This window comes from Schistocerca americana, chromosome 2 (genome assembly GCF_021461395.2).
Source record: "Schistocerca americana isolate TAMUIC-IGC-003095 chromosome 2, iqSchAmer2.1, whole genome shotgun sequence".
NCBI lineage: Eukaryota > Metazoa > Arthropoda > Insecta > Orthoptera > Acrididae > Schistocerca > Schistocerca americana.
Window position 1 is genome coordinate 917,335,997 of NC_060120.1, and position 21,660 is coordinate 917,357,656.

Consider the following 21,660-nt stretch of genomic DNA (forward strand, 5'->3'; position numbering starts at 1 on the left):
TCCCTCAGACTTCAAGAAGAATATAATAATTCCAATCCCAAAGAAAGCATGTGTTGACGGATGTGAAAATTACCGAACTATCAGTTTAATAAGTCACAGCTGCAAAATACTAACGTGAATTCTTTACAGACGAATGGAGGAACTGGTAGAGGCCGACCTCGGGGAGGATCAGTTTGGATTCCATAGAAATGTAGGAACACGTGAGGCAATACTGACCTTACGACTTATCTTAGAAGAAAGATTAAGGAAAGGCAAACCTACATTTGTAGCATTTGTAGACTTAGAGAAAGCTTTTGACAATGTTGACTGGAATACTCTCTTTCAAATTCTGAAGGTGGCAGGGGTAAAATACAGGGAGCGAAAGGCTATTTACAATTTGTACAGAAAGCAGATGGCAGTTATAAGAGTCAAGGAACATGAAAGGGAAGCAGTGGTTGGGAAGGGAGTGAGACAGGGTTGTAGCCTCTCCCCGATGCTATTCCATCTGTATATTGAGGAAGCAGTAAAGGAAACAAAAGAAAAGTTCGAAGTAGGCATTAAAATCCATGGAGAAGAAGTAATAACTTTGAGGTTCGCCGATGACATCGTAATTCTGTCAGAGACAGCAAAGGACTTGGAAGAGCTTTTGAACGGAATGGACAGTGTCTTGAAAGGAGGGTATAAGATGAACATCAACAAAAGCAAAACGAGGATAATGGAATGTAGTCTAATTAAGTCGGGTGATGCTGAGGGAATTAGATTAGGAAATGAGACACTTAAAGTAGTAAAGGAGTTTTGCTATTTGGGGAGCAAAATAACTGATGATGGTTGAAGTAGAGAGGATATAAAATGTACACTGGCAATGGCAAGGAAAGCGTTCCTGACGTAGAGAAATTTGTTAACATTGAATATTGATTTAAGTGTCAGGAAGTCGTTTCTGAAAGTATTTGTATGGAGTGTGGCCATGTATGGAAGTGAAACATGGAGGATAAATAGTTTAGACACGAAGAGAATAGAAGCTTTTGAAATGTGGTGCTACAGAAGAATGCTGAAGATTAGATGGGTAGGTCACATAACTAATGAGGAGGTATTGAATAGAATTGGGGAGAAGAGGAGTTTTTGGCACAACTTAACTAGAAGAAGGGATCGGTTGGTATTGTTAGTCATCAAGGGATCACCAATTTAGTATTGGAGGGCAGTGTGTAGGGTAAAAATTCTAGAGGGAGACCAAGAAATGAATACACTAAGCAGATTCAGAAGGATGTAGGCTGCAGTAGGTACTGGGAGATGAAGAAGCTTGCACAGGATAGAGTAGCATGGAGAGCTGCATCAAACCAGTCTCAGGACTGAAGACCACAACAACAACAACATCTATATAAATGATTTGGGAGACAATTTGAGCAGCTATGTTAGGTTGTTTGCAGATGACGCCGTTGTTTACCAACTAATAAAGTCATCAGAAGATCAAAACAAATTGCAAAACGATTTAGAAAAGATATCTGAATGGTGCAAAAATTGGCAGTTGACCCTAAATAACAAAGTGTGAGGTCATCCACAGGAGTGCTAAAAGGAATGGTAAATCAGTCTAATCTAAAAGCCGTAAATTAAACTAAATACCTAGGTATTACAATTATGAACTACTTAAATTGGAAGGAACACATAGAAGATGATGTGGGAAGGCTAACCAAAGACTGCATTTTATTGGCAGGACACTTGGAAAATGTAACAGATCTACTAAGGAGACAGCATACACTATGCTTGTCCATCCTCTTTTAGAATATTGCTGCGCGGTGTGGGATCCTTACCAGATAGGACTGACTGATTACATCAAAAAAGTTCAAAGAAGGGCAGCACGTTTTGTATTATCATGAAATATGGGAGAGAGTGTCACAGAAATGATACAGGATTTGGGCTGGACATCATTAAAAGAAAGGCATTTTTCGTTGCAATGGAATCTTCTCACGAAATTACAGTCACCAACTTTCTCCTTCGAATGCAAAAATATTTTGTTGACACTGACCTACATAGGGAGAAACAATCACCACGATAAAATAAGGGAAATCAGAGCTCGTACAGAAAGATATAGGTGTTCGTTCTTTCCGCATGCTGTGCAAGATTGGAATAATTGAGAATTGTGAAGGTAGTTCAATGAACCCACTGCCAGGCACTTAAATGTGATTTGCAGATTATTGATGTAGATATAGATGTAGATTCATTCATTCATTCATTCACACATTGTGTTCCATCAACCACATCAGGAAGGAGTCCCTTTAGGGATGTGGAACGAGTCAAGTTATACATTAACAGCTAGACACGAACAACTGCTGGATACTTTGGTGAAGTGTACTAATAACAAATTATATCTAGTGCTAAACTACTCAAATTGATAATTATAATAATTAGTTCTACAACACTTTATACATGTACTTTATGAGAAAAATAGCTATTATTTAAAACAGGGGAACAATGGCTACTATGAAAAAAAAAACCACTGCTCCTCCTCCTGTAGTACTCAGCTGCTTTTATCTGATACTTGTAGTTCAAACAAATCATTTTAACTGTACTCAGACCACTGTTAGCTTTCTATATGGTGGAGAAACTGGGATCTGATGGTTTTGCATTGTAAGTCCACATCTAACTATCCTCAAGTCACAACTGGTAATACAAACTGATGACAAACTTTCCGTTTCAGGTACATCAAAAGTTTAGCTTGAGTGAAGAGGTGCAGTGATTGAAACATTTGATTTATGTTTGGGAAAGTCAAGTTCTGAAACCCTGTTTGGACACTCAGGTTTAGCTACTTCATGGTTTATCTAAACTGATTATAGCATATGCCAAATTGGTTTCCTTAAGTAGTGTGCAGCAGATACCTCATATTTGTTACATGAGAGCTTGTGCATTGTATCTGAAGTTGAATAATGTAGGAAAGAAGGGTTGGAAGGAGGGAGGGGGGTGTCAATGATAGGTTGCTCAGAACCCAGGACAACAGCAACTCCTGATGTGCTTGGAGAATCAAAAATGAGGTGGCCTCTATAAGACTGTAGTAATGGCACTATAAGCATACTATCATTCAGGTAATTCATCATCTACAATCTATGAAGACAATATATATTTGATTTGTAATTTTGTTCTTCATTTGTTGCCAAAGGTCACTAAATCAACTTTCATAGCCAGAAGGTAGCCAGGTCATATTTTGATTTTAGAAATTGTTGCCATTACCAGTGTGGGGCAAGCAGAGGTTTAAGAATGTTGTCATGTAGTTTATATGCTTGTCATTGTGTATAAAAGCCTTCTGTTAAATACGACACACACCTGCAGTTTTATGTGCTCTGTATACTGTTCCAGAAAAACGTTTACTGGATAGGTATATTAACCTCTATGGCTCCCCTCTTGCTGATTCATTTCCATAGCAAAAATACATGTAAAACTGTTAAAATACATGATTATTACAAGTCATAGCTTTCAAGTGAACCTCAGAAAATTACATTTAAGTGCAAGTTACTTGGTGCATTTCACCCTAAAAATGTCTTTATCACCAGTTGATTAGCAGAAATTATGTTTAAAATGTTTTCATTCTGTGGTATCACATCATGTTATATGTTTGAATAATTTATCATCCAAGCAAAAAGTAATTAGAATGACAGCTCAACATATACATGTCTTGCAAGTTTAAATGTTTTTCTCTGTTGCCTCCACTCCTTGTCATCCTAACACTTCTTGTTGCAGTCTGTCCTTTTTTTTATGTCTTCCCTGTCTGCTACTGATAGTCTTACACCTTATCAGGTTGCATCTGTTGCTACTGTCATATCATTATTTCTCTCTGTGTGTCATGATTGTTCTAATTTGAACTGCATTTCTGGGTAACTGCAGCATTTAATCTTCAAAAACACTGATTTCCTCCAACCATCCCCACTTCTCAGGCAGTAAATGGCATATGTTTGCCAACTTGTGATATAAATTTTATAAGAAACTGTTGTTGAAAGGTAAAAGTCCCTGTAAAGGTCATAAATGTGAGTTATGGTTGTGAAACAAAGTACTTTGCATAGTGATATAGGCATCCAAATAGTACCATTGTTTTGTGGTCTCTTGTCTGAATTGTAAACTTAGTTGGGTCAAAATTTAGTCAACTGTACGTTTTTGTGTAAGTATAGCTTTTCTTTTTCTGAGGCAAGAAATTTAAAATATTTATTTTGTGTTTTGCATTGCAGTATCACAGTGAAAATATTTTGAATCAATTATTTAGTAACAAGTTTGTGTGAAAGAAAATGAAAAAGAAATAAGTGAAGCATAAATTATAAAATATAAAAATTTGAAGATGTACATGTTTTGTCTAAGTGTATGATAGTGCATCTATTGTATCCATTGCAGTATGGCAGGAAAGAGAAGGGAACTGCACATGTTCCACCTGGATGGGACTGGTGGATTGGACTTGTTGGAAATTCCCGTTATTATAACTACACTCTCTCTGTCAATGGAAGCAGAGTTCAACATGGAGATCAGGAGGGTGATTACTTGACAGATGTGATTGTGAGTATCTTTCTAAATCTGAGATATCACATGAGGTAGGCTGACTTGAAAAACTTGTTGATAATTTGTTATATCCAGTCAGTACCAAAGTTGACCAGCTTTACAATGATAATTTGAAACTCAAACTGTAGAGATTTTAATACAGCATTTTGCTGCATTAGTTCAACAGCTTTTTGAGGCACATGTTTGTTTTGTTCTAGTGGCAAACTATTGCTCACTCAGAAATCCTCAGGTCTTGAATGGTTTTTGCATTTAGATTCCTTTTCTGACTGTGATAATAAATTAAAATGGGTAATACACATTGCTGACAAACATGGCAAAGTGTTCATTACAGAAACAATGTGGGCTATATCTGTGGAACGACCCATTGAAAATCCCACAAGCTGCCAGAGGACAGAATGTTTATTTGATAATTAGCTCCAGTCTAACTGAGCAACAGCCAGTCAGTCTACATTAGGAATTGAAGAAATCAAAACACAATCCTGCTATTGAGGTAACATGAACACATATAATAACGAAATTATTTACACACACAGCTAAAGGATATATTCCTTCATCCATCCATCCATCCATCCATCCATCCATCATGTTTCATAAATACCACCAAGAAGGACAACATTCTTGAATGTGGAATAACACAAGGTATACATTAACTAAATGCCAGGAAATCATGGAAATTTAATTTCTGTGCTATATCAACAGCAAACTATCATTGTAATGCTTAATGCTATTTATGCTTATGATAGCTAAATTTAACTGAGTAAACGAGAAAGCTGCTAATTCAAAAAATATTGTTACCATATCCGTTGTGCTATATAGCTGATGGTATTTGCTATTGATAGCTTAATATTTACTTGACTACAACAGTATGTTTTCAAAGAAAATATTTACTTACATCTGTAAATACTGAGTCCAATTTAAAGAACATTATTACTTGTCATGCACCTTTACAGTGAAATCATATTAAGGAATAAGTGTATTGGTAGGTGAGTGTAAGAATTCCAAGATCCTTAAAAAGGCTTCTGCAAGATATACGGTTAGTTACTTTACACAGAATTCTTAATGCTTGCACCTGCTGAACAAACACCTTATTTGGTTAAGGTACACTGTCCCATTGCTCATGTCTGCTAAATAAACACTTTATTTACTTTCCACCTCTTCTGTCCTATCACCTCCTCTCAACTCACGTTCCCTCACCTCATTGTGCAGTGCTCTCTGCCAGTGCACTCACTGATCTTTTCCCCTTCTCTGGTCCTCTCCTTTCTGCTCTCTTTTTTCCCCTTCCCTCCCTCCCCCACAGCTTCTCAACTCTACACTAGACAACCCTGTCTGCCACCTCTAGTCTCTACACACTCCACTGTTCCCTGTTCTCTCATCCACACCCTGCTATCCTCCCCCTTCCCCATTCCACTACACACTACAGATTGTTGCTCCCATTCAACACATTACAGTTGCAGTCTGGCCTAAGCAGCCAGAGATAGCAATCATGTGCCTGTGAGGTGTGCTTGCTTATGTGGATGCATATGTGTTTTTCTTTTCTGATGAAAGCTTTGGCCAAAAGGTTAATGTGTTGTGCCTTTCTGCAACTCAATAAGTTCTCTTTACAGTAAGTAACAATCTATTCATTCCATAATTGTTGTCTTTATTTACTTTAGGTATACTGCCTCAAAATATAGTTCTGTTAGACAAGGAGTGAAAATGAGCTATGCCTTTGTCTTTAGATCAATACATTGAGAGATAATGGCATATCATGCTGAATTGAGCTTCTTGATCTAATTATCAAGACAGTCAACTGTTATAACCTTTAATCACCAATAATTGCGTGGATATTCAAACTTAGAAACAATAGCTGGTTACATGATAACAACTCAGTCTCTCGCATACGACTGCCGTGCCGTGACAGGCGGCCAGCGCCGTTCGTAGCTAGGTGGCGCTCCCGTGCTCAGCCGAGTTGCGGAGCGCCTCTATCGCCATTTGCGCGTACTGTCATGGCGGCACTGTTAAATGTCGTAGCACTGTCACAACACTTTTCCCCCCTTGAAAAAAAAAAACACTCACTTCCTTGGAGTCATGGACAGTGCGGAGACATCCATTGCCTCTTGTGAGGCCCGGAGAAGATCCCGCGAAGAGACATGAGAGTATGGTCCGAAATGTCCAGGACGGAAGCTCGTGCGTGGAACGTGCCTCCTGGACGAGATGATGGGTGAAAACTCCGGAGCAGCATCCATAGGTGTCGTGGACCTGGGGATGTGCTCCAGCGAGATGGGTCCCGGAGAAGGCGGCGTCGCGACTGGGGCCGGTTCCGGCGTATTCGGAAACAGTAGTGACGTTGGCTGCATCATCACGGACGGTAGATCGGCAGCAGCGACAGGACTGGCTTCTCGGGGTGGTGGGGGCGAAGGAAGGGGCGGTGGCACCGGCATGGCCACCACGCGTGGGCGCATCTGGTCGTAATGGCAAACAACCATGCCGTCGTCCATACGTATTTCACAAAGCCGGCGGCCGCGAAGAGCCTTGACCACCCCTAGAATCCATTTAGGGCGAGTTCCATACCCTCGTGCCCACACGTCGGCGCCCACCGAGTATTTTCACACACTAGGGGACACAGCACAAGACCTGACAGGGTGAAGCAGGTGCAGTAGAGTGCGCGGTTGGCGGCCATGCAAGAGTTCCGCAGGGCTGCGATCACCCAGAGGCGTGAACCGATAAGAACTCAGAAATTGCAGCAGAGCGTCATCTGTGGAAAAATCACAAAGGAATTTTTTCATCTGGCTTTTGAAAGTGCGGACAAGGCGCTCGACCTCCCCATTCGATTGTGGATGGAAGGGCGGTGCTGTATCATGATGAATCCCTTGTCCAGTACAAAAATCACGGAAGGCCTGCGAAGAGAACTGAGGGCCATTGTCCGTGACGATCGTGGATGAAAGACCTTCTAGTGCAAAGATTTTGGACAAAGCCAGCGTCGTCGCCGCAGTGGTGGGTGATGGACTTCGAACAACAAACGGAAACTTCGAGAAGGCGTAAATCAACAGTAGCCAATAAGTACCGAAGAAGGAGCCGGCAAAGTCAGCATGCACCCGTTCCCATGGCTGCGCCAGATCAGGCCACGGAGAGGGCATTGTACGAGGTGCAGCCAGTTGTTGAGCACACTGACCACACGCAGCAACCATGTGGGTGATGTCCGAATCAATACCAGGCCAATAAACGTGCCTGCGGCTCAGGGACTTAGTCCGAGAAATCCCCCAATGGCCTTCATGCAACGGTTTGAGAACATCTTTTCGAAGAGAGGCTGGCACCACGACCCGTGGAGATGCGCCATCCGTCGCCAGAAGAACAACACCATCATGAACAGACAGACAAAGGTGCAAGGCATGGTAGTTGCAAAGGGGATCCGATGCCCAGCCCTTTGTCCTGCCCGGCCAACCCCGTTGAACAAAACCGATCATGTGACGCGGGACCGGGTCCCGCACAGTAGCCGACGCGACCTGCGAACCTGTAAGTGGTAAACCCTCGACTGCACGACGTTCTTCCTCATCAATGTGGAAACAGAGTAGTTCATCACGATCGAAAACTGGGTTGGGGCCCATCGGCAATCGCGACAATGTGTCAGCGTTGGCGTGCTGGGCCGTGGGGCGATAGTAAATCTCATAGTGAAAACAAGACAAGTATAAGGCCCAACGTTGCAGGTGGTGAGCTGCCTTATCCAGAAGCGATGCCGATGGGCTAAACAGAGAGACCAGCGGCTTGTGGTCGGTGATGAGGTGAAACTTAGAACCATACAAAAAAATGCTGAACTTTTGAGAGCATAAATGATAGCGAGCGCCTCCTTTTCGATTTGAGAGTAACGCCGTTGCGCACCGTTGAGGGTCTTGGAAGCATAGGCGATGGGTTGTTCCGACCCATCCTCATACCGATGGGCGAGAACAGCCCCTAGGCCATACTGTGACGCGTCAGTCGCCAGAACCAAGTGCTGACCCGGACGGAATGTGGCAAGACAAGGCGCCGACTGCAAATAAGCCTTCAGGTGGACAAAAGCCTGCTCACACTCGTCGGACCAACAGAAATGGACGTTTCTGCGTAATAGCTGATGCAGAGGATGAGCTACCGCTGCCGTTGATGGAATGAATTTGTGATAATAAGCAATGTTGCTTAGAAATGCCTGAAGTTCTTTGACTGTAGACGGCCATGGTAGAGCGTTAATGGCCGCAACGTGCTGACGTAGAGGATGTATACCCTCATGGGACAAGTGGAAATCAAGATACACAATGGAGGATTGGAAGAACTGTGACTTGTCCAGATTGCACTTCAACCCAGCCGAATGCAAAACCTGAAACAGTGAACTCAAATTGCGAAGGTGCTCCTCAGTGGAGGCCCCCGTGACAACAATGTCATCGAGATAGTTTATGCAGCTGGGAATGGAAGCCGTGAGCTGTTCCAAAAACTGCTGAAAAATGGCCGGCACGCTAGCGACGCCAAATGGTAACCGCCGGTACTGATACAACCCACAAGGTGTATTGATGACGAGAAATTCCTTGGAAGAAGCACCCAACGCAACTGATGGTACACCTCCAATAAGTCAAGTTTGGAAACGAACTGGCCCACAGCGAGTTTGGTAAATAACTCCTCAGGACGGGGAAGAGGATAAGTGTCAATGAGTCTCTGAGCGTTGACGGTGGCTTTAAAATCACCACAGAATCGCAGACTCCCGTTTGGTTTAGAAACCACCACGATTGGGGATGCCCATTCATTGGAGGTAACAGGAAGGAGAATCCCTGAAGCTGTTAACCTGTCTGTCTCAGCCTTGACAGGTGCACGCAATGCCACCGGAATAGGGTGTGCCCAGAAAAACTTAGGGCGAGCTGTAGTTTTAAGAGTAATGTCAGCTTCAAAATCCTTGGCACGACCCAGACCAGCAGAGAACATGGACAAAAATTCAGAACACAATCCATCCAGCTGTTGATACGGAATATCCTCAGATATGAGCTGCACATCATCATCAATGGAGAACCCGAACAACTGGAAAGCCTCATAACCGAACAGGTTTTCAGTGCCCGCATGATCCACCACATAAAACGTGAGGGGCCTGACAACAGACTTGTCTACATCTACATCTACATCTACAGCTACATTTATACTCCGCAAGCCACCCAACGGTGTGTGGCGGAGGGCACTTTACGTGCCACTGTCATTACCTCCCTTTCCTGTTCCAGTCGCGTATGGTTCGCGGGAAGAACGACTGTCTGAAAGCCTCCGTGCGCGCTCTAATCTCTCTAATTTTACATTCGTGATCTCCTTGGGAGGTATAAGTAGGGGGAAGCAATATATTCGATACCTCATCCAGAAACGCACCCTCTCGAAACCTGGCGAGCAATCTACACCGCGATGCAGAGCGCCTCTCTTGCAGAGTCTGCCACTTGAGTTTATTAAAGATCTCCGTAACGCTATCATGGTTACCAAATAACCCTGTGATGAAACGCGCCGCTCTTCTTTGGATCTTCTCTATCTCCTCCGTCAAACCGATCTGGTACGGATCCCACACTGATGAGCAATACTCAAGTATAGGTCGAACGAGTGTTTTGTAAGCCACCTCCTTTGTTGATGGACTACATTTTCTAAGCACTCTCCCAATGAATCTCAACCTGGTACCCGCCTTACCAACAATTAATTTTATATGATCATTCCACTTCAAATCGTTCCGCACGCATACTCCCAGATATTTTACGGAAGTAACTGCTACCACTGTTTGTTCTGCTATCATATAATCATACAATAAAGGATCCTTCTTTCTATGTATTCGCAATACATTACATTTGTCTATGTTAAGGGACAGTTGCCACTCCCTGCACCAGGTGCCTATCCGCTGCAGATCTTCCTGCATTTCGCTACAATTTTCTAATGCTGCAACTTCTCTGTATACTACAGCATCATCCGCGAAAAGCCGCATGGAACTTCCGACACTATCTACTAGGCAGTGGAAGCATCAAACTGGCCAATAATAGGAATTTTCTGTTTATTATAAGTTCTCAGATTTCGCGTAACTGGAGACAAGGGAGGGGAGCCCAACTCCAAATACCTGCGAGAATTAATGAGAGTTACTGCAGAGCCAGTGTCCACTTGCATGCGAATGTCTTTATCCAGAACACGAACAGTAACAAACAACTTATTTGTTTGAGAAAGCACACAGTTAACATCCATGTCCGAGGCCTCGTCCCGTCGACAGGAACCTTAGGGGACTGACACACAGAAGCAATGTGGCCTTTTTTCCTACATGAATTACACGTGGCCCAACGTTTTGGACACACGGCCCTGTCATGCTGTACGAAACAACGTGGACAAGAAGGAAGTGCGGAACGAACCTGCTTCTGTGGTTGCTGTTTTCGCTGCGAGCGTGGCGGCCCAACGCGACGTTGTTGACGCGAGTGAACTGCCGCCACATCTTCGTTCTCCTGTGAAACAGGCAATTTGTCCATGTCGAAAGTTGACTGTACAGCGCCTACATCACACCACGCGTCTATTTTCACGCCAGCAGCGTGCGACACTTCGAAGGATTGAGCAATGCTTAGAACTTCCGACAACGGCGGGTTTGGCAGTTGTAGGGCACGTTGCCGAACTTCTTTATCAGGAGCAAGCCATAGAATAGCATCCCTAACCATTGAATTAGCATAAGACTCATGATGAGTGTCCGTGACAAACTGACATTTCCTACTCAGACCATGTAGTTCCGCCGCCCAAGCCCGGTAAGATTGATGGGGCTGTTTATGACACCGGTAGAACGCCACGCTGGCGGCAACGACGTGGGTGTTTTTGCAATAATAATTAGACAATAAGTCACACATTTCTTGGAAGGACAAGGAGGCAGGTTCCCGCAGAGGGGCTAACTGAGATAGCAGCTGATAGATCCGTGGGGAAATCCAAGATAGAAATAACGACTTACACATAGGAGCATCGACAACGCTGAAAGCCAAGAAGTGTTGCCGCAAACACTTCTCATAATCCTCCCAGTCTTCAGCGGCCTCATCGTAAGGAGGGAAGGGAGGCGAAGAAGAGGAAGACAGACGGTGAGTAAGCGACGTCGACAACGCCTGAATAGCAGCCGACAGCTGTGTTTGCTGTGCTGTCAGCTGTTTTTGTTGTGCCTGAATAGCAGCCGTCAGTGGTGTTTGTTGTTCAATGAGTGCTTGCATAAGCTGTTCCATGTCTGCCCCATCACGAACACACAAATCCACAATGCAGTGAAAAAAAAAAATATCCGACCTCGTCGCCTAAAAGTGTTATAACCTTTAATCACCAATAATTGCGTGGATATTCAAACTTAGAAACAATAGCTGGTTACATGATAACAACTCAGTCTCTCTCATACGACTGCCATGCCGTGACATGCGGCCGGCGCCGTTTGTAGCTAGGTGGCATTCTCGCGCTCAGCCGAGGTGCGGAGCGCCTCTATCGCCGTTTGCGCGTACTGTCGTGGCGGCACTGTTAAATGTCGTGGCACTGTCACAACATCAACATGTTATTTGCTCATTTCACTCATGAATTATGATGTTGTAATTTGTGTAAATCTTCCCAGTCATCCACGCCTGAACGCCTGACTACTGCAGACTCGCTGAAACCTGTGTATTATGACATACTCCATGGCAATGTTTGGCTGAATATCTGGCTTTGTAGGATGGCTAGACATCTGGTATCTGACCAAACAGCTATCTATTTCATCTTTGGTTTACATGTGTGAGGGAAGTCATGGTGATAGCCACTTCCATGGGACCAGATGATGAACATGTCATCCACATAATGGAAATACCAAGTAGGTTTTCCACTTGAGTGACTTCTGGGCTTCTTTCTATGGCAGTTTGCTTCACAGCTACATGCCATAACAATTATTTCAAAAGTGCCATGTCTTCAGCAAGGCACCTACCTTGTATCTAGGATTAAGTTTCTGATCTGCCTGTTTTTGCAAAAATTTTTTTAACAAAATTTAGTTTCATTGTGTGTCAACTTTGAAAGATAAAGACCAAAGTGAAAAAAGTGTATATCTGTAAATTCATTTATTTATTTTATTTTATTTGTTTATTTTTTTCATTGATTTGATGTGCATAATTTATGCATATAATATGAGCATGAGCCATTGCTTTCTTGTGTTAAAATTTTCTCTTTTGTATTGCAAAAGAAAGTAAAGGTTTTCTAAAAATTTGCAGACCTCATACAGCTTGGAATTCTTAAAGCAGAAAGATGTTCTGTCCTCTGGTTTTTTTATGATGCTGGCTCCACCAGCACCTCATGCACCATTCACACCTGCACAAAGCTACAGTGGTTACTTCAAGCATGTCACAGCCATGAGAACAAAAAATTTCAATGTTCCCAGCAAAGTAAGTCACAACATAAAATTTATTATCAAATTCGTTCTACAGGATGCTCAAAAAGTATCTCCACAGTGTCGTATGATTGTTAGCCATGCGTGCACTTTCGACATTTAATGTGAAAATTTGTAAGTAAAAATGATTATTCAATAAATTAATAACTTGTAATTCACTGAGTTTAATTTCAGTATATTCACTGCAGCATACGGCACCTGTGGCTAACAATCATAAGGCACTGCGGAGAGACTTTTTTAACACACCGTTTAAAATTTATGTTTTTTATTATTCCTTAAGCAATATTGTATTTCAGTCTAAATTCTTTTTGTATTAAAATCCAACTTTGCCCTGTCTCCTTTATCACGTCACTGGATGCAACTGAGAACTAAATGTCCTGCAAAAGGACATTGTTTCTGTTGAGTACTCATTGTGTATTTGTGTCTAATTTCTCCTCTTTTTTATCTTCAGCACAAGCACTGGCTTCTACGTATGCCTCCTGAAGAGCTTCCAACAACTACCTTGAAAACACTTGATACATATTACCATAAACGATGGGAAACATTGTTATCAGTGGATGATATGGTAGAGTCAGTAGTAAACACATTAAATTCTATGAATGTACTGAACAATACATATATTATTTACACATCTGACAATGGATTTCATATAGGTATGCATTCAAGTTATTACATGCATTGCTCTCAATTGAGAGATTTTTTAAAAAAGTGGAACATAGCATATTATTGACAACAGTAAATGAGTGAGCTGTACTTACTTCAAGATCAAATGAGTAATGCTGTTTCCAATATTTAGGATCAACAAATCTTTGCTTAAGATGTAAATATTTTTTATCTTTGTCTACTGGTTGCTTTGAGAGAATTCTAGCAGTAACCTGTACTTCACGTATGTTAACCTAATTTGATATCTTAATTGTGTTGCTACTCTACAAGCAACAGATTCTTTACTGTTTGTCCATATATCAAGCCATGTTTCCTTTGCAGGTCAGTTTGCTCTACCTTGGGATAAAAGGCAGCCATATGAATTTGATATCAGCGTCCCTATGTTAGTTAGGGGCCCAGGTATTCCCAAGAAAAAGGTTATTTATGATATTGTTTTAAATATAGATTTGGCACCAACCATTATTGATATTGCTAATGCTTCACCTTTGATAAATATGGATGGAAAATCATTTAAACAGTTATTAATATCTGTGAACAAAACTAACAAAAGAGGTTTTCTTGTGGAATATGTGGGTGAAGGAAATGATGAAACGATTGATCCAAAATGCCATTTACCAGTGGATAATGATATCAGTGTAAGTATGTTCCACATTGGAAATATATTGTCTTCATTATACTACTCTGACAAACATTAATTTTCCAATGCAAGCTCAGTATTGTGTACTGCTCTGGATCAGGAGTTGATTCATTGGGGACAATAAATACTGTTGCAGTCGATCTTTATGACCTGATGAGAAATGTAACAATTTAAGAAAGACCACTTTGATGTAAATAAGTTTAACTTTTTTTTTTCAAATTTTATGTTATAGCAATGTGTTCAAGCAGCATCCTGCAAGTGTCAGGATTCACGTAACAACACTTACACCTGTCTACGCTATATGTCTTCAGCAGAGAATATTATTTACTGCCAGTTCAGTGACTCAGAGGTAATTATATCTCGGTATATTCTTTAAGAGCATGCATATTTAAGCTGTGGATAGGACAAAATGTTCCCTAACATGACATACAACACTCAATCTACATGACACTGCAATGTTGCTCAGTGTCCCACAATGTGCTGCATAACATTTTGCGACACATTGACATGATGCAGAACATGTTGCAAGCTCTCGCTCTAAGAGGGAGTGCACGTGTCGTGTCAGTTCCATGCCATTTGTTGCAGAGTGTAATTGCATGTGCAAGATGACCCTCAACATGTATGTAGTGTGGGGAGATGAAACTGTGCTTTTACCTAAAGTTTCTGAGAAAAGAAATAGAAGTCTGATTGCATACACTCCATTCATAATTTATCCATGAAAAATAACAGAAAGTAACATCTTCAAAACCTACTGGTGGCAGACAGGAGGATATGAAGTTCAGTGCATGGTTTGCGTATGATGCAATGAAGCTTTTGCTGAAGGGGACAACAACTTCTGGTGACTTTGACATGTTGGAGACACACACAAGTCATGTTTTAATTATTTATTGTGAGAATTTACATAAAGGATGCTACAACAATTATTTTATTGTAGGGTGGATCATGTTCAATAATCAGAATTGGTAGAATTTTTTCACTCATTCTCCAAAGAAATATTACACATAGAGAGGATAATGCCCCCCTCTGAAATCCCTTAATTTTGTTTTTCATATTTCCATCCCAGGACAGATATCTTATATTATTTATTGTTTGTTTTGCATTTCTCCCAACTAGAACAAAAAAACTAAATATCTCTATTTATTACTTCGTTTACAGTAATCACACAAATCTGATTCCATATTTCTAGATTTTCATAAGGCATTTAACACTGTTCCCCACAAGCAACTTCTACGACTTTTAATCAAATTGCATGCTTACAGAATTATCATCTCCTCTAAGTTTTGGTTACATAACAAATCACACAAATCTAAAAGCACTGAATTGAGCTAAATATGTGAAGATCACAATTTTGAATAACTTAAATTGGAATGACCACCTAGATAATGTTGTGGGAAAAGTGAACCAAAGACTGTGATTTATTTCCAGAACACTTAGAAGGTGCAACACATCTATGAGAGAGACTGCCTATACTACACCTTGCCATCCTCATCTGGAGTATTGCTGCATGGTGTGAGATCTGCATCTGATAGGACTTAGGAGGCACATCAAAATAGTTCCAAGAAGGGCAGCTCATTTTCTGGTGTCACTAAATAGGGAAGACAGTGTCATGAATGCCATACATGAGTTGGCATCACAGTCATTCAAACAAAGGCATTTTTATAGCAGCAGATCTTTTCATGTAATTTCAGTCACCAACTTTGTCCTCCGAACTTGAAAAAAGTTTGTTGGTGCCCTTCTACATAGGGACAACTGATAATTGTAATAAAATAAGAGCAGTCACATGGAAAGATTTAAGTGTTTATTTTTCCCATGCACTGTTTGAGAGTGGAACAGTAGAGAAATTGCTTGAAGGTAGTTCGATGAACACTCTGCCAGGCACAAAATTGTGAATTGCAGAGTAGTCATTTAGATGTAAAATTACTAGGATGGAGACTGGCTAGCCAATACTTATTTTCAGGGGGTGAAATTTCAGTAAATACATTTAAAAGTGTGGATACTATTTTTAGCTTTTGAAACTGTTAGGTCCTTCCTCTAGGAGGGACAGGTTTGAGCAGGTCACTCAGACATTGTGGTGAGAAGGACACACTAACTTACTTTGTAGAATAAACACCAAACTAGTATCTAATCTCATTTCTCTCGTAACATATCTAGTTTTGGTTGCCCTAAGTCATTGCCATCTCTACTAGCCATCTTCTTTCCTCTACTATTTGTATACCACTCACATTTTGTTGTGCCCCCACCCCCTGCTCTCTACTTTACAATTCATAACACCCTATTCATCCATACATTCATTCATCAGGTTCGATAGACTTTTCCATTTAGAAGTTGATCCTTCAGGGATGTGGAATGAGTCAGAGTATACATTAGCAAAAGACAAGCAAATCGCAGAAACAATGTGTGTGCTGTATTAACAGTAACTATCACTGTACTGCTCAATGCTATTCATGTTTTTGCCAGATAAATTTAAATAAGGAAGCTAGAAAGAAAGCTGCAACAGCAGAAAAAAGCAGCTGCTTTCTCAGTTACACAAAATAGCTGCTATTTATCTCCTGTTGTTAGCTCAATATTTACTTGATCACATTAGTATTTCTCAATTACATATGGTAATTGGAAGTCCTGTTGGAATGTAAATAATTTAAGGAGTAACCTGACAACACAATGAATAGTAGATGTGTTGAGTCATCAAAAGGGACACAACTAAGACTGAGGACCTTTTTGTATTCAGGCAAATTCTTTTTCTAGCTCAGAAGTATTCTTCCAAAATCTATAAAAGCTCTCTGTCTTATGTATGTTTCTTTTGAAGACTCAACACTTCTACTGTTTGTGGAGTTATTACCTTTACTCCTTAAATTATTAAAATAGTTACCTACATTTTTAAATACATAAGGCTCTTAGCTCTGGGAACTACATTCTTGAGAAAAGTTTTATTTTTGTTCCAGTAAATTATTTTAGTATGCTCATTCTAAATCAGCCTTTGCAACAACTTATAAATGTTTGCTGGAGAAGAAAATGGTATCAAATCTCCGACATTCCTAGAAGTGCTCCTCCTGTTCAGCTGTTCAAACATACCTCACTTACTAATTCAGAACTTGAGTTTAGATGCACCTGTAACACTGTAATTACCATCTCAGTTTCCCACAAAAGACAGGGATTTTAGTTCGAGTCTAGATTTAGCACACAATTTTATATCATTAATAGTCATATCCTCAATAGGCACTACACTAATGCATCTAAAATTGCTTTCAGTTTGATGTGGTTTTAATAATTCATTTTTGTTTATATTTCAGAACTACAAAGAAGCTTACAATCTGAATGTTGACCCATACCAGTTAACAAATCTGGCATACAATTTATCCTCAGATTCAGAATCGTGGTATGTGAAAGTACTAAAATATCTTTCATCTTGTGTGGGACTGAAATGTAATTCCTTAATGACCAGATGACACATTTCTTAAAAACTCCAGTTGATCAATGTTTAAGATAATTCACTGAGAAAATATTAGCAGAACTGTTTGTTGTGGTGGCAACACCCAGTAAATTACTGTGTAATTACTGTCGTTTTGTCTGTATCCCATCTAATATGATATGCTGTCTCTACTTTTTCCCCACGGTCAGCTAGATGTTGAGCTGGCTCTCACAATGAGCCAAAATGCCTTATCCACAAACATATGTGTTTTGTGGAACCAATAGCTCACTGTGTAAGTTCATTTAAAAATAATGTGATGATTTCTTAATATTATTTGGCGTTAGTGTTAATAAATTTTGTAAGTGATAACACCTAAACTTTAGTGTTTTTTCTGATCTGATTGTACACAGTGTAAACCAATTCTGATGTAAAGAAACCATTACACGTAGTGTGTGTGTGTGTGTGTGTGTGTGTGTGTGTGTGTGTGTGTGTGTGTGTGTGTGTCCTTCCCCGTCCTTCTCTAATCAATGAGACCGATGACCTTGCTGTTTGGTCTCTTCCACCAAATCAAGCCAACCCAATCCAAAGCACCACATTCACTTTCAGAATTAAAATACAACTGGTTTGTGAGACTACATCAAGTTTTTGATTAAATTTTATAAAGTTGATAAAAACCAACTACATCTTCATACTTTGTTTTACTGCTCAAGATGGCATTTAGTGCAGTTGTGTTTAATGATCAAGCAAATAGAAATTACACTTCTGCCATAAAAAAGGGAATTTGTAGGAATCGTAATAGTGAAATTCTGAAACTAAACAAACACACTTCAAGTTAACAAAAAGCTGTGGAACTTCTAAATAGTGTTATTTTACATCTAAGAAACAAAAATTCTGAGTTGCAGATATCACAACATTGTTACTAACAATAAAACAAGTAAGTTGCAAAATGGGAATCAGAAGACTTACGAAGAGTGGAAAGGAAGTGCCAAACAGGTATCAAACTTAGCAAATGAAATGATGGTCGTGGGTAGAAAGAGAGGCAGTGTGCTGTCACAAGTAATGATGATTGTGAGAATGATGACGGATTTTGCAAACAGCATGTTAACAGAAGAACAAACCAGTTCACAAAGGGGGGAAAAAAAGCAGAAATCAGTTTCCAGTCATGAAAGGTAGTTAACTTGTGGAATTGGATGGAAAAAAGGCTGTTAACAAATCTGGTAAAAAGAGTTAAGGTAACAGCAACTGCCCTCAGATATCATCAACGAAGTACAACATACTTTTGTTTTCTGACAACCGTGGAAGAAAGTTAGCTGATACTCATAAAGCCACAAAACTGAAGTTAGCAATGTGGTGTAGCAAGTAGCAAGAACAAAAAGCATTGCAATAAAGGAGATTTAGAAGGGACAATTTTGCATGACAATGATTTTGCTGTTAGTGTAACAACTGCAGAAGATGGGGCATTTAATGAAGCCAATATCTGTATTGAAGGTTTAGCTATGTTCTTAGATTGAAACAAATTGGGAAACATAACTTTTGCTATCATTGTATGCAATGCAAGAATTACAACAATGTGGGAGAAGGCAGATTGCTACTTGCTGTAAAAAAAGACATGTTAAGTTGTTGACAGATACAATGAAAAGACACTTACATAAAGCATTCGGCCACAGCCTTCATCTGCAAAAGAGAGACACATATCATTCATACACACAGGCAAGCATGTCTCATACACACATGACTGCTAACTCCAACATATCAATGACTGCTTCACAGCCTATGCCGTCTGGATCCTTCTAACAAACACCAACTTCCCTGAACTGTGCAGGTGGGAACTGTCCCTGGAAGATATTCTATGTTCCCATAACCCTCCCAGCCTCAGCCTTCATTAATTCGTTAATCATTGTAGCCTTCGTTAATTCGTTAATCATTGTCCTTACCCATCAGCCCCTTCCTGGTTCCCATTCCAGCACTACAGAGCTCTCTATTCCACCAATGCACCCACAATCTTCCTGCTTTCCTCCTTTTGTGCCCCCCCTGCACTTCGTCGAACGTCCCAACTGCAGCTAGCTGCCTTACCCTCCTTAACCTCGTCCCTTAACACTTCCACCAGCGGCTCATACCCCTAACCTGCCATCCCTCCCCCTGCTGTCTACTCTTGCCACAATTGACTGGTCTAAGAGTAGCCTTGGATCCACTCAGCTGTGTTACGTATTATCAGTATTTTCTAGGATTCTTAACTATCTCTTTCACTAATCTATGAGTGTGGAAGTTGTGTGGATCACACCTTTTACAGATGCATAAGTTTCTACCAATTTTTGAATGTTGACATGTCTAAGTTCATTTTTGAACCAAGAGTGCTACAACAATCTGTTTTCTCACATTTTGTTATTAAACCACAGTAGGTCTTTTCCATCCTTAATCCACTTACCAGATACACAGTGCTCCAGAACAAGATTAACAATCAATTTAAGCTTTGCACATAATTCCTCTATGTCCATCATATAGGAACTGAATGATGTCCATTCATTGCCTAAGCAGGATGCTAACAACTTTTACGTGCTCTTTCCATCATAAAATCTTCCCAGACTTCTTGATAGGTTTATTAACTTTTTTAATTATTTCAGCTGTAATACCACGATTGCTAATCCCTGTGTCTCTACTGACACTGTCGATAAGTTCAGGCCTGTTTGTAGCTTCTCTAGGTAATAAATATTTCCGTTATGTGTGGGTTGTCTCACTATTTGTTTGTTTTTAGAGAAAGGTTCAGAACTGCACAAGGTTATCTGTCTGTACCATGTGCAGCATCCCAGTCTCTTCTTGATGGGTTAAAGTCACCTCCAACTAATACTGTGTGATTAAGGTACTTCCACTCTGCTGAGTATAGACTTTCTTTGAATGATTCAACAGCTGTTATAGTGTAATCAGGTAGGTGGTAAAAAATTAGATGATTAATTTGAGTTGACCTTGTCTGGTTACTCATGTTCAGATAACTTTGCAATGAGACACAATTTTAGAGACATAATCTTTTTGTTGACTGCCATGAACACTCCCTCTCCTATGACGATATCCTGTCGGTATATGTTCCATGTCTTGTTAAATATTTTGGAGCTGTCTACTTGGCTTTTGTTCACCTTTCATTTCAGAGTATACTCTGGGTATGACAGCTTTTCTGGAGAGGTTGGTAAATTCAGAGCAATGTGCTGTTAAAATCTTGGTATTTCAAGTGCCTGTACTTTGTACATGATCAGTTTTGCACTCTGCATATTTTGACCGGTGAGCCTTCTATCAGAAGACCACAAAGTATGACCTAGCCTTAAGTAAATGTTTCTTCTGTGTAGTGCACTCTCACCTATCCAGAGGAATCCTACAGTTCTCTCCCACCAACTTTCCTTCCTTCTATTAGGAAGAAATGGCATAATACTTTCGCATAGCACATATAGAAATAATGAACTCTCAGGAATGTCTTTAAAGTTCCATAATACTGTTCCCCAGATCGTACCCTTGTACCTATTTACATTTTATAGACAAATGAATACTGGTTCATCACTGAAAACAAACCTCCACAGCAGAATACAGAATCCTGTCTAAATTTTAAGAATCCACTCTAAATTTTAACAAGACAAAGTCTATTTGAATATTATTTTTCTGTTATTGTGGTTGTACAAATCAGAGTTAAACTGAATTGTAAGGCACTGTTAATCTTAACTATGCTTGTGGGGGTCCTTGATTGAAACAATTGAGGAAGACAGTGAATGATCTTCCCACAGCCACTGTTAGGACAGTTTATTCACTTGACTGGTTTTTATACTTTAAATCTCATTACCACATGTTTTGTTATTTTGTTGTATATACTGAAATCAGACATCTAACTGTTACAATGCAGATGAACATTTTTGTTTAAATTATGTGTTACATTAGTGATATATGTCTTCTTCTGCATCATTATCTGTTTCTCCTTCATCTTCTATGTGGAATACAGTGGGCAGTCATTTCACTGGTCAGAGACACAAGTGTATTACATTAGTAGGATTCCAATTTGATTACTCTTCCCACAAAGAACAGAACCCAAAAGGAAAGGAAGCT

At 40.3% G+C, this 21,660-nt stretch overlaps 1 protein-coding gene across 1 annotated transcript in view; it reads left to right on the top strand.

Moving 5' to 3' along the window:
• LOC124595945 (N-acetylglucosamine-6-sulfatase-like) overlaps positions 1–17,957 on the top strand; it is a 74,558-nt gene extending 56,601 nt beyond the window's left edge. The window contains exons 4-9 of the mRNA XM_047134867.1: positions 4,348–4,506; positions 12,699–12,869; positions 13,326–13,527; positions 13,859–14,172; positions 14,407–14,523; positions 17,462–17,957. Of these exons, the coding sequence (XP_046990823.1) occupies positions 4,348–4,506; positions 12,699–12,869; positions 13,326–13,527; positions 13,859–14,172; positions 14,407–14,523; positions 17,462–17,617 (1,119 nt within the window). The 3' untranslated portion in view covers positions 17,618–17,957. The remainder of the gene's footprint in view (positions 1–4,347; positions 4,507–12,698; positions 12,870–13,325; positions 13,528–13,858; positions 14,173–14,406; positions 14,524–17,461) is intronic.
• Positions 17,958–21,660: the final 3,703 nt, after the last annotated feature.